At 31.4% G+C, this 13,917-nt stretch overlaps 1 protein-coding gene across 1 annotated transcript in view; it reads right to left on the reverse strand.

Moving 5' to 3' along the window:
- Positions 1 to 6,413, reverse strand: part of LOC145331500 (uncharacterized) — a 32,706-nt gene extending 26,293 nt beyond the window's left edge. The window contains exon 1 of the mRNA XM_080176193.1: positions 6,307 to 6,413. Within this exon, the coding sequence (XP_080032319.1) occupies positions 6,307 to 6,406 (100 nt within the window). The 5' untranslated portion in view covers positions 6,407 to 6,413. The remainder of the gene's footprint in view (positions 1 to 6,306) is intronic.
- Between the last annotated feature and the right edge of the window lie 7,504 nt (positions 6,414 to 13,917).

A 13,917-nucleotide genomic window follows, 5' to 3' on the forward strand; every position in this document is an offset into this window, starting at 1 on the left:
TCAATTAGGTCCGTATAAGCAAGCTAAATTTACAAATAATTTTCCCCTGTCAATATATTCGACTATTTTATATCCATTATAATAAGCTATTTTTCTGTCTTTTTGCTATATTGATGATGTTTAACATGTGCAGAAATGTATGCACACCGGTATTTATTTATACGTAATGGCCATTTAGTTGAGATTAACAGTCTTTTGTTCAAATTCAAAATCTCATCAAAAACCCCATGGATAATTGGATAGGACAATGCTACATAAAAAAGCCTGCCTCTTAATTTATTTAGTACTACATGTATGATTCCTTATTAAGTCACTTAAATTTTTTTATAAGTTAACATTTTTATCGTAGATATTTAGGTCGTTATTAGTAATTACTACCAAAAAAAGATATGCCTTACTACCAGAGAGAGAGAGAGAGAGGGATAATGGGTTGTTTGATACTCTAGTCCCCAAAGTTTTATAATAACGCTTTCCTATTCGTTGGCTTTACAACTCTGAGAACTGTAGTGAATTTTGATTGGTTGTTTCATTAAGTTGAATGGTCAAACGTTTCAACCACTAATTTTAATCTACAGTAATTTTGTGTATCAGCATTGGGGATTTACATCAATTTAAAAAAATATATTCTTTAAATGCCTGCCTTACTACGGTATTCTATTTACAACTAAATTTTTATGTTGATGGTATGATAACAGGAATTGAAGAAGGTATCACTTTATCCCCTATCTCATTACATTGTCAAGTAAACATGCTAAATTCCCTATTGGCCTTGGAAACTTAGTACAAGGACAAATTTTAATCTTCGCCCCTTGCCCCCTCCCTCCAGCATTTAAAAACTTATTTATTAAGATTAGTGACTTCGCCCTCAGCATCCAGTGACTCCATATTCAAATTAAGAGATAGGGGAAGAAAAATTACCTAAAATAGAGACCAATACCAGTTTAATGGACAGAGATATCTTTAAGGACAGACAAAAAACGACCCCTCCGCAATATAGCCTAAAACCAACCTAGGAATGTAATAAATAACTTTCATGGAAAAATCAGACCCTTCTGTTAGGTGGGTTTCTAGACCTTAATGAACTCATAGACAAACAAAAAATAATTTAACTTCATTTTTCTCTTAAAACCTAACCATATTTCAGAGTTTATAATTATACAATCATTGTAAGATTCAAATCAAATACAACAAGTACATTTATAATATTATGAAATAGGATTAGAATTTAAATAATAGCATTAAACCGTTTAAAATCTTTATCTATATAAAGTTATTATAGGATTATAAGATTCTCAGAAATACTTTAAATTGAAATTAAACTGTAATAAGATTATTAATTTGTATAAAAAAAATGGAAAAAAGAAAAAAATGAAAATTCCCCAAAAAATTTAAATCGTTGAAAATGTTTTTGATGCTAATAAATAAAATTTTTTTTTTTAGTATTATGATGCTGAAATTTGATTGTGAAATCGGTCAATAACTTAAGATTATAATCAATTTACATTTTGGCTCTAATAAATTCTTACAAAATATAAAATTTACTTACAATATTTTTGACCTTACATTGTATTTTTCTATTTTATGTTGTTTTTATTATATTATTGTTTTGGTTATAATTAAGTTTTAATAAGAATAACATATAAATCTTATAAGATTTATAATATGGAGACGGAGAGGGAGGGAACAATGGGAGTTAAACTACGACACTTTCTTTCCCCTTTACAATGAACATATTTATCCCTAGTTTCATTACAAGTTTTCACTTTTTACGGATGTGAATATACAAGAATACCCTCCCCCAAAATAGTTATAAACCTTCCCGGCTAAGCAGTTAGCGAGATCCTTTGGTACAAACATACAAACACACAAACACACAGATATCCTGTTACTTTATTATAAGGATATGTCTAATTGAACTTAAAGCATTTAAAATTTCAAAAACTTACAGAAGATTCTTTCATTAAACTTGACGGTAGGTGACGGATGGTCATTCTGTCTTACATACTCTACTTATGGAGTTACTTGGCAACTACAAACAAATTTTAAAATGTTTGACCCTTGGTATACCCTTGGTTAACATGAAACTCAATTGGATCATGTATGAAATACTAAAAAAGGTTTGAATGTAATTATGAAAGATTCTAAGTTTAGGCTATATAAGGTAGCCCTGTAGAGTTAGATATGGGCACCGAAAGGTTATGCATTTGGACCCCCTCCCCTTATTTTTATGTTGGAAGGGGGAGAGTGGTTTCATTGCAATTTGTGGGAAAGCACCAAAAAAAGATCTTTTTCCATATTTCCGACTTGATCAGAAAGTTTTTATCACATCTATTAATGACATGAATCTTTACATGCAAGTTTGCATGCCATAAAGGTAAACTCCCCCATTCTACTTTTTAAGTTTACTAAATGTACATGAACAATGATGATAAATAAAATAACTCTTATTTCAGATTGATATTATTGTTTGGATATAGCTAGTTTGAACTAACCAATGAAGGTTGATTTAAAGTACCCAAAGTTTTTAAGCTGCCAAATTATTGAAAGAAAATGTCAATAAGAGTTTGATAACAGAATAATTTACAGTTTAACATCCCCTCCTTATCTGATGCTGGCATAATTTTTAAAAATGGTTCATATGATTTATTCGAGATTTTTTTTCATTTCTTTGCTAAATTTAAATTGTTATTATCTAATAATTTTTTAGATTGTCCTTTTAAGTCTGAGACTTTTTAATTATTAGTTTCCTTGTCCAAATATTTAATTAAATTCAAGGCAGCGCTTACGTGCTGATATTTTATTAACATAATACTACTGAAGGTCGAAGGGGTTAGAAAAATAGCATATTAATATGGGTATAGAAAAGGTGAATATTGTGAGATTGCAGGGTAGGGGATTGTTTAGACATATTAGCCAGCTTGGAGAAACATTTTATCCGGGTATGCGTCGCGATACCGTACATATGATTTTTAGTATAGCTAAGAACCGGTTCTAATCTAACGGATAATAATCGGTTTCGAAGCCGTACTGGAATAGTTATTTATCGCATCATATTATAAATAGCTTTCCGCGGATATATAGAATGTACAATTATAAGATTTTTTATATTCGTAGAAAGCTGGATATAATACGATGATAGACATAGTTTTTTCGTATAGATGAGTACCGGTTCCTATCCAACGGATTCGAATAAATACGAGAAAAGTTATTTCTCGCATCGTATTATAAACGGCTTTCCGCGGATATAGAATGTACAATTATGAGATTGAAACTAGTTTTTTTAGCCCCGAGGTGCCGAAGGCGCCGGCTAAAAAAAATGGTTTTAATCTTATGATTGTACATTTCTATATTCGTAGAAAGCTGGATATAATACGATGCTGGACATAGTTTTTTCGTATGGATGAGTACCGGTTCCTATCCACCGTATTCGAATGAATACGAGAAAAGAACTTAGCGACATAAATGACAAACAGAAATAAATACAACATGACTGGAAAAGTGGTAAATCTAGAAAAGGGAAGACTATTCAGTCATTTTAATGTTTATTTGAATCATTTCATATTTGTGTGTGAAAATTTGTTCTAATTAAACTATTGTATCAAGAAAGAACTGTAGCCATGTAGCCATGTTGACGTCCTATAATATCAAGTAGTAATGTTTATTGTCAGAAGCTACAGATCTCAGAAATTGCTGGTCCGAATTGGTTGTACTTTTTTTTGAGATTTATAAATGTCTTTAGTTTTAGTCTATTATATTGACCTCTCCTACTCTCCCTTAGAAACTAGGGGCGAAGCAACTAGTAAAGTAATGCATTCTTTTTCATTTTCACATAATTTTTTTTCAGCCAATAATACTTTTATTCAATGCCACGTAGTTGACTAAAACGTACGCTATGCATAATTCGTTATCGTCGTAAATGTAAATAATCCTTATTTGATTTAGATATATATAAAAATGTTTGAAAATTTGTCTCCTGGTTCGTAATGACTCGTTTTTAATGACTGGTCAAAATTAAGATGTTGGTGGCGGTGAGTTTAGAAAGCAAGAAAATTTATCTATCTATCTATTTTCAATTTGTTTCTCTATATGTTTTTTTTATTTTGTATGTGTACTATCGGCCTCCCGGGGCACTTGAGGAGGGAGATTATGGGTAGAAAAAAACCCTTTCTATTTTAGTTTGTTATTTAAAAAAAGGAAAAAAAGGGGGTAACTTTTTTCTAGGGGCGATTTCTCTTGAAAGTTTCTCTCCATTTCAAAGAAAACATCTTCTCTTGGATTTTAATGTTACATAAATTTTGAAAACATTCGTTAGCTTATAGACTTAGATTGAGTTAAAACAAACCTTCCATGTCTAAACTTTTCCGCCAATAACTTCAATCTACAATCGGAGTATTGTAAAAATTCAATATTAGTTCATCTTGCTGTAAAAAAATTAAATTCAAGCTTTTTCCTTTGATCAATTGCAATACTAGCAACCAAGTTCTTTATTGATTTTAGAAAGCTTAAGATCCACGTTAAAGTTTATTAAATTTAATTTCAAGTCATATGGACAATTTTTTTAAATCAGTGTTTCTATAAACTGAATAAAATATATAAATAGCTTATTGCTGTTTATAGACTGGTTGCTTAGCCCCTAGCACATAAGGAAAGACGGATAGAAGCCAGGAAAATAGCCTAAAACCATAGCAAGGCATATTTGAAGTACAACCCATTCGAACCAGCAATTTCGAGATCTTTAGCTTCAGACAAAAAATGTCTAAATAATTTATATTATAAGATAGAATAGCCAATTAGTTTTTTGTTGAAACATTGGGATGCTGACAGTTTTAACCAACCAATCAACATTTAATAAAGATAACTTTTTTAGCCACGAAGGAGAGAACGTGTCTAGTTTCTGTCCAATGTACCCTCCCTCCCTTATTTTTCTATCTTTATGAAAAGTTAAAGGCATAACTCATAATAGTAACTCTATACATATGTTTTTAATGTACAAGAATATAAAAACATACACTGGTAGAATGTATGTATGTAAGAAGGTATAAAGTATATACCATCAAATACCACTTTCCATTTTATTTACCTTCCTAATTCTCTATCTATCAATTTGTCATAGAGTAATGTCTAATAAGAGGAGATATACACAACATTTTTAAATTAAAAACTTCCCTCTCTCTGTCTCTTAATATATCATAGTGTAACTGCTTTAAAACGAAATGTGGACCGTCATATGATTTCAATAAATACTTGGAGATTCCTATAACAAATAAGAAAATCTTTAAAAAAGAGTAGAAACTCTAAGACTATTTAAAGAAAATACATACTTCTTTTTATGAATTTTTGATATTTTTCTTCCAACTTTGATTTGCATTATTTATCCCATTCACTTAAAACTTTAAATTTAAGTAATTTCTATGACTATATGGTATAATGTTATTAACTCATATTATCATATGATATTTGTATATAAAATATCAATAGTTGAATTTGATGACTTTAAAATGTAGTCTTTTTATTAGTTTTTCCCCTTCAATCAAAAAAGGGAGCTTCTTACAATTCTTTTTCTTATTAATCTATGGAGCAAGTAAAACTCTCACTAACTGTAGTTTAAAGAAAGTTCTTTACTTCCGTTCTCCAAGATTTAACACCATAGGATCACAATAGATTTACATTCTAGATAGATTGTTAATTTGCTGTCATACTACTTGGACAATAAGACCTTGGGAACGGCTTTAAAGTAAATAGCCTAGTAGCCTGTTTTTCGGTATATGTGCAATTGTGTGTATGTAAATGTGCGTTTGTGTGTGTGTGTGTGTGTGTGTGTGTGTGAATCTACAAGTAATTTAAATGTGCGCCAAATACAATTATGAAAATAGCGTTAATTGGTAGATATAATGTAGAAATAAGTCTTAGTGATTATGCATCTATAACTTATTAAATTTGGATAATTTTTATTAATAAGCCAAATTTATGACACTAGAATCTATATAAAAAGATAGACAAATTGATAGGTAGATAGACATTGTGATAGATAGATAGATATTTTGTTAGATAGGTTAATAAGTAGAGAGTTTTAAATTCAATAAAATCTATATAAAATTTGTGTGAATTTTTTTTTATAATTTTCCACCATTCATTATAATAAAAATTTGACATGGATCTTTCAATTTTAAATTTCATTATCTTGTTTATAGAAGTTTTTCTGACTGTTAAAAAGGTTTAAGGCAAAATATTTATTTCTCTAAGTGAAATATCCCTACCACTTTTTTCAATACCTGCCAAAATATGGCGTTAATGGTTTAATAAATTCCTTGAGAACCAGCAGGATGAGAAGGTTGGTGAGGTTGAGGGTCAAAACTTCACTGGTGCTGGAGGCGCGGGCCATAAACTCAATAGCGTTTTGCAGCATAGGGGCCTAGTCCAGTAGTTATTATTTAACTTTTCATAAATAGATAGTAAGTTAGTTAGATAGAAAAATAGATAGCAATATAAAATAGTTAGGTAGATGAATAGACGACAAATTGATAAATTAATGAATTGATTATTGCTAAATAGACTGACAGACAGATAAAAAAGAATGTATGTATGTATGGATGGATGTATATATGTATGTATGGATGGATGGATGGATGGATGGATGGATGGATGGATGGATGGATGGATGGATGGATGGATGGATGGATGGATGGATGGATGGATGGATGGATGGATGGATGGATGGATGGATGGATGGATGGATGGATGGATGGATGGATGGATGGATGGATGGATGGATGGATGGATGGATGGATGGATGGATGGATGGATGGATGGATGGATGGATGGATGGATGGATGGACGGATAACTATATAGATGGAAAGCTAGTTACTAGGATACTGATAGCTAAATGGATAGATAGATATATGGATAGAAAGAATTAGATAGAAATATAGAAAAATACATGAAAACATACGTATGTAAAGTCATTTGTAGATCGATAGATGTTAGATGAATATAATATTTATAGCTAGATAGATAAGTTAGATATTTAAAAACTCATTTTTAGATAGATTTAAAGATAGATAGATGTATAGATTTAATGACAATATCTGCAAAAACATGTTAAATATAAGTTCCTGGTCTCCCTCGGCGGCCACGGTTGAAGCCAGCATTGTAGCGGCTCCGAGTCCGGCCATAATTATTGAACTGCTGCGCTGCATTGTGATTTTAGTTTCTTGGTAAAATAGTCTGAAAATATATCCTTATATAAAAGTAACTGAATCTGTGTCTATCTGTCTGTCTGTCTGAAAGGATCTCGCTAACCACTGAACCGATATAGTTCTCCTTCACAGTGTAGCTTTTTACAGATCCTGGAAGGTTTTTAACTATATTGTGGGAGGGGAGGGGGGGGGGTGGTACTAACACCCTTATAAGAGAAACCGCTTATAGAAAAAAATTTGCTCCCGCTCAAGAAAATAAAACATTATGAGATATGAATATGGACACGTGAATTGAACGATAAGATTGTGGGTATGCCTTGGGAGGTAAAAAGGTACAAGCCATAAAATTGCATTGTTTAGGACCCCCACGCAAGAGTTGTTCAATCAAAGGTCTGTTTGTCTGAACTAGGAATGAGGTCTTGTTATTAGAGTTCTTTCGGGCAACCAGCTCTTCCATTTATCCACACAACCTTTGTCTGAAAATTCTAACCTGTTTTGGGCCAAGACATTTCCCCTACTATTTATGTCGTATATTTGACATTTTTAACGTCTGTAGTTATGCCACGGTGTTTGGCTTAAATCTAAGTATAACAAATGTTTATATAAAGAGAAAATTACTGTTTTCAGCTCCTATTGTTAAGAGAACAAAAAGCATTTTTTAACCAATAAAAATACTTTTAAATTGAAAACAAATCGAAGGTCTAACACTTAAAAGAGGGGAAAATACAAAAGATGTAACACTATAAAAATGCATTCTCATTTTAAATTTTATGTTACACTTTTAGAATTAACGCTTCTCTATAAGTTGCAATATCTGTCCGTCTGTCTCAAATCCAAAATTTCCTTTTAAATCTCTCATCTTTCTCTCTTTCAATAACTCTGCACTATACTTCCTCTCCCCCCTTGTTTTACTGTATAATATTTAACATTGTTTTTTGTATACCCCCTTTTTCGGCCCAAGATAAAGCATACCTATACTTCATTCAAATATAACAATGCATACGTGGCAAAAAAATAACCTACATTTTTAGATCGTGAAAAAATAGTAAATCCCCGAAAGTATTTTAAGGAAGTGGTCAAACTATTTATTAAGGAAGGTCTATTTTATAATGAACATGTTCTTATAATAGATGATACATACCCAATGATAATAAACAAAACTATCCCTTTTGTTGTTGATTAAAATTAATGGTTAACAATTTTTGATAATTCTAAAACAAAACCAACGAATGAGAGATCGTGTTTTGTTTATAAAACTTACATATTAAACATTATTTATTAATTATTTATTAAAATACTTTTTCTCCCTTTAAATGTTACAAACTATTATTACTTATCCTGAGAAAAAGCCTTTTTGCGATAAAACCCCTTAAAAGGCATACTAGAAAATATGTAAAAAAAAATACAAAAAAGGTTAAGCAAATCATATTTTAAAGAACATGTAGGTAAAAAAAGAAATTACATCAAGACTACATATTTTTAACATCAATAATGCAAATACATATATAATAGAAAAAAATACGTTTAAAATTCACAATTTCAAAAATAACTAAACAAAAAAAACACTCTAAGGGTCATTCCACATACATATGTAAAAATTAGGACAACTATGACTGGCAGAAAACTAGTCAGCCCGCACAGCGTGGGGATCTCTATTCTGACTGAATGCTTCCTTAGATAGAAACCATACACTCACACATGCACACACACACACACACACACACACATATACATATACGCTTAGAAGGAGAGAGCGAGTATAACGCGCGTTTATAGACAGACATATACACGCATATGTGCGCACATTAATGTGCACTAGCGGGTTTACCAAGGTAAATTTTTTAAATCACTTAATCTTACAATTTTTAAAAATTTGAAAACAAATTTTATTTTATATTGTATAAATCTTGTATGGTTTTAGAAGAAAATGAGAAATAATGGAGAGAACATGAAAATCTATTTAAGATTTTCATTATATCCAAGATTATTTCCAATTGTTACAGAAATCTTCAGGTAAGGTTTGAAATCAAAGGGACAATTTCAAACATGCCTCTAACAACAATTGGACATATCCAGAAGCAAGAAATAAATTAAAAATTAGCGGGGGGGGGGGGTGGTGGTTTTAAGTTTGTTAGTTTATTACTTTAGGTAATATTTGGTACTGGGTAGCACCTCAGGTATAGACCCCGCAGGGTAAGGGACCCTTGAAGAGTTAAGACATAAGAAAAAATACCACCACCCATAGTTTAAAATCTATTTAAAAAAAACAAGGGAGGGAGGGAAAGCACTAGAAAAAACTTAACATTTACGAAAAGGAATTTTGAAACCTTCTAATAAACACACTCACTCATACATACACAGACACACACACACACACACACACACACATACACAGACACACACACACACACAGACACACACATACACAGACACACACACACACACAGACACACACATACACAGACACACACACACACACACATACACACACACACACACAGACACACACACACACGCACTCACAATGATATACGAGACTGCAATGAATAAGTAGAGCAATGCAGGGGGCCAGGGATAGGACAAAATAAGATAAGTTATTCTCCATCCGACAAACATGGAACTTGGGAGTAAGATTTTGTCTTGTGAAGCTTTAAGATACTTGATTTTGGAAGATTATAAGATATCATTATAAAGGATTTGAGGGGACATTGGACTGTGTATTATACTGAGGTGGATTCTTAAAAAAATTTGCCCCACTAATCGCTTGGTTGCAAAAATTAAACATAATCATAGAAGGGTTATTAACATATGATTTTGTTTAATTTTCGTAGATTTTTAATGTGATTTTGGTGGATTTTTCATGAAAATTTTTTGCCCCACTAAGCGATTAGTGGGGCAAATTTTTTTAAGAATCCACCTCTAATTCACAATGTTTTGTCAACACGTTTAGCTATCTAAAAAAAGTTTCTGTACTTTCATTAAATAGTGATGAAGCAGCTTACAGTGCCTAATAAAAAATGACGTCTTACAATACAAATGACCAATGACCAGTACATATTTTAATTGACCAATCGTAAAATGTATACTGACCTACAATTAATCATTTGTATTGTAAGACGTCATTCTTATTAAGGCACCATAAGCTGCTTCAATAGTGATTGGTTGGTTCAAAATCTTTCAGTCAATAGTTTACAATTGATCATTTTATTTATTATCATTGGGAATGTACATCAATTTATCGTTTATTGTCTTATCCCTTAAGATCTCTGCTTAAATACAATTACCCTTATGTACGTTGGCGTGGATGATAAAATTACAAAGAAATATTACCAGCTTCGCTATTTTTTATAAAAATACTCAAAAAACTATTTTTAGCCTTAAAATATACACCATGAAATATCTAAACCTTTAGCTTACTGATATTTGAATTTCATTAATTAAATGTTTGTTTGTTTATTTAGCATTTTTTTTACTTTTATGATTTTACTGATTTTTATGAATCTTATAAAACAAGTATGACAATATCCGTAAAAGCGTAGCTCTAAAGTCGGACAGTCTGACACACAACAACACTTGTAGAATGTCAGAACTTAATAATGAGATATTTATTCATAAGTCTAAACAAAATTGCAAATAATTAATTAGTTACAAAATTGCTAAAATACAGGATTCTGCCTAATAAAAAACTATTAGTTACTGATTTAAGGAATACCTTAATCATAGAAAAGTTCTAGAGTTTTACGATGTTGTTCTATTTGTATATTAAAGTCGTTTTTATAATCAAAATATTTTCTACTTGCGATTACGACTCTAGAAGCCTCTAAAGCCTTGAGGCTGGGAAGAAGTCACACTTTCAATTGTAGTTTTAAAAAGAAAAAGTTTTTTTTTTAAATTGTTGTTCTGGGGATATATTCTTCTAGGGGCTACATCTCTTTGGAGGGTGGTGGTACCCTTCCTCAAAATAGTTATAGATCATTCCAAGACATATGAGAAATATATGAAATAATTGAGTAGCTTCCACGAGCATGCGGGTCAGCTTGAAATGTAACACAGCGGATATCAATTGTGCGCGATTCTCCAAAGGGTTCTCACAACCAATCACCGTGGCTTCTAGATCAGTGTCACTACAACTACCATAACGTAGCTGCGTTACTAAATATTGATTAAACTCGGCAAATCTTGTCCTGTTAATTTGATTCTAATGGCTCTGTACCAGCAAGGCATTATTATCGGTTGTAAATTTATTTTTAATAGGTGGAAATAATAGTTTAAAATAAGGTTAAGGCATAAGTAGCGCAGCTTCGTTTATATGTCGAAGAACAGTCAACTGTAATTCAGTAGAAAGAGAAGAAAATCTTGTGAAACATATAACCAAAATCTTTGTCTGCTAAAAATTCCTTTAAATTTGGACTTATTGCCGATGTAGGGTAATATTCATGAACAGACTGAACCTAATTATAAGTAGCTTTGTTTCTGATAAGGAAAAAGGATTTTTGTAGCAGCGTAGCCACTCAAACAATTTTTCTTGTCAGTCAATATGTCATTTTGTATGTTGTATGAGTCACTACATTTCCCTTGTTAAGTAGGTTAGAATCTTGGACCAACACCTAACCATAACTGAAGATAAATTGTTCCTCTTGCTGCTGTGTCATGTTTTGTGGATTACTTTAGGTTAGGTTTTTTTGGTACAGGATAGCACCACAAGGTTTGGGCAACGCAGAAATTAGCCCAAAATGGATAGGCTCCCAGTCATTTTATTCAATTTACTTCCAAAAAAAGGGCGGGGGAGTGTTCTCTGCTGGCTGAGGAAAAGCACTTTTTTTTGTTAGATATGGAATTAGATATACTTGTATATATGTTTTTTTCCCCATAAATATACAATATGTTCAAAAATTAAACACACATTTATTGTTTAAAATTGCACATGACATTTATAAAATAGTAATTTTTATAACAGTATATTTTAAATAACAAAATAATTTTATATGATTAAAGTTAGATTTTAAGTAAGTATTATAATTTGTAAGAAGCGAAGTTTTTCTACAAATATTTGGTTTATTCTAGAACAAGGATGACAACATCCATAAAGGTGAATCTTTAAAAAAAGATGAAGGACATAAGAACACTAACTCTGATAGAGTGTCAGAACTTAATAAGCAAAACATTAATTTTTAAGTCTAATCAAAATGAAAGAAAATTTCGTGAATATCGGAATTTCATGTTTAGAATTTAATTATAGAGATGTTTTGCATATAATATTGTCCTAGGAATCATCATTCCAAAATGAGATGAATAGGATTATTTTATCATAAAAAAAGTGGTTGTCAAAAAAGTTAAAGATCATTTTTAGACACAGCGAATAAGATAACGTGGCTATAAAATTTTGGGTACCACTGAAATTTTTATTCCAATGAGTCCTCCCTTCCTGCTAGGTAACAATGTAATAATTATGCATTGAATCACTTTGTATGTCTCAGGGAGAAATGGAAAATTATTCGACAGCACATTCAACCCCCAAAATTTAGCACTATTTATAACCAGAATTTCTCACACTAATGTTTGGGGGAAGCTAATTCAATAGTCCATTATCCTATTCCTTAATCCCTGCCATGTCTATATTCTGTATGTATTCAATCTGTTTATGCTTATTTTCAAGGATAATTCAGGGAGGAAGGGGACATTGGACTGTTAATTACACTAGTATCCAATGTTTTATTATAATATTTTCTTTTAAGTTGGCTTAATACTTTGGTTGGTTCTTTATGTTAAGTGTCCAAACATTTCAAACAATAGTTTTAATAGAATAGGAAATTTTAGGTATATATATAGATTTTTCGCCCATTGTCTTATCCCTATAAATAAATCTCTGGGGGTAAATAGTGATATTTTTTAAACCAGATTTTCTGTAGAATTTGCACAGAATTTGTACATTTGTCATCGGTATAGGTAGCTTGAATTAATTCATTAAAATGGGGAAGCATTTGAAAGTTGTTTCGCTTATAATATCGTACCTAGTTTTTAGAAATTACTATTCTAAGTATAAGAGAATATGATAATTATATCATTCAAAAGTTTTTGTAAAAAAGTTAAAAAATTAGTATTTTTAAAATGGACGTACGGACTTTTTCTGATAACGATTATAGAGTGGGTCATATTTTTGTTTGAGTGTGGAGAATACTAGTTTAAAACAGCCATTCAAAATTTAAAAAAAATAGTTTTAAGCCTACCAATAAAAGAACGTGTTTATAAACTTGTATAAATTTCAGTCAAATATACCCTCCCCTACTTTAATACAAAATAGGCTTCTGATATATTTCGTGAATATTGTCCTGACCTGCTTCGGGCCTCTACTCTGTACCTCATTTTATATCCGTTACCCTAAGTTTTATAACAACGTAATATTATTCGTTGGCTCTGATTTTTTGGGTACTTCCTTATTATTTAACTAGCGGCTTCGCCCCTAGACTCTAGGGGCTTTGCCCCAAGAGGTTTGATCAACCTAATTTTTCGTATTTTTGTATTTAAAAAGAAAAAGTAAAAACAAATTTTTTTTTTTTGGGGGGGGGGTATTTTTCATTTTTTGGGGGGGTTGGGGGTGTCCCACCCCCCAAGAAAATAGCTTAAAACCATCACAGGACCAGTAGGTATATTCCCTGAAGAGTAGAGCCCAATCGGTTCAGTGGTTACTGAGATCTTAAGCTTCAGACGGACAGACAGACG

The sequence above is a fragment of the Acartia tonsa genome, chromosome 11 (assembly GCF_053477335.1).
Source record: "Acartia tonsa isolate MP-2025a chromosome 11, ASM5347733v1, whole genome shotgun sequence".
Lineage (NCBI taxonomy): Eukaryota > Metazoa > Arthropoda > Copepoda > Calanoida > Acartiidae > Acartia > Acartia tonsa.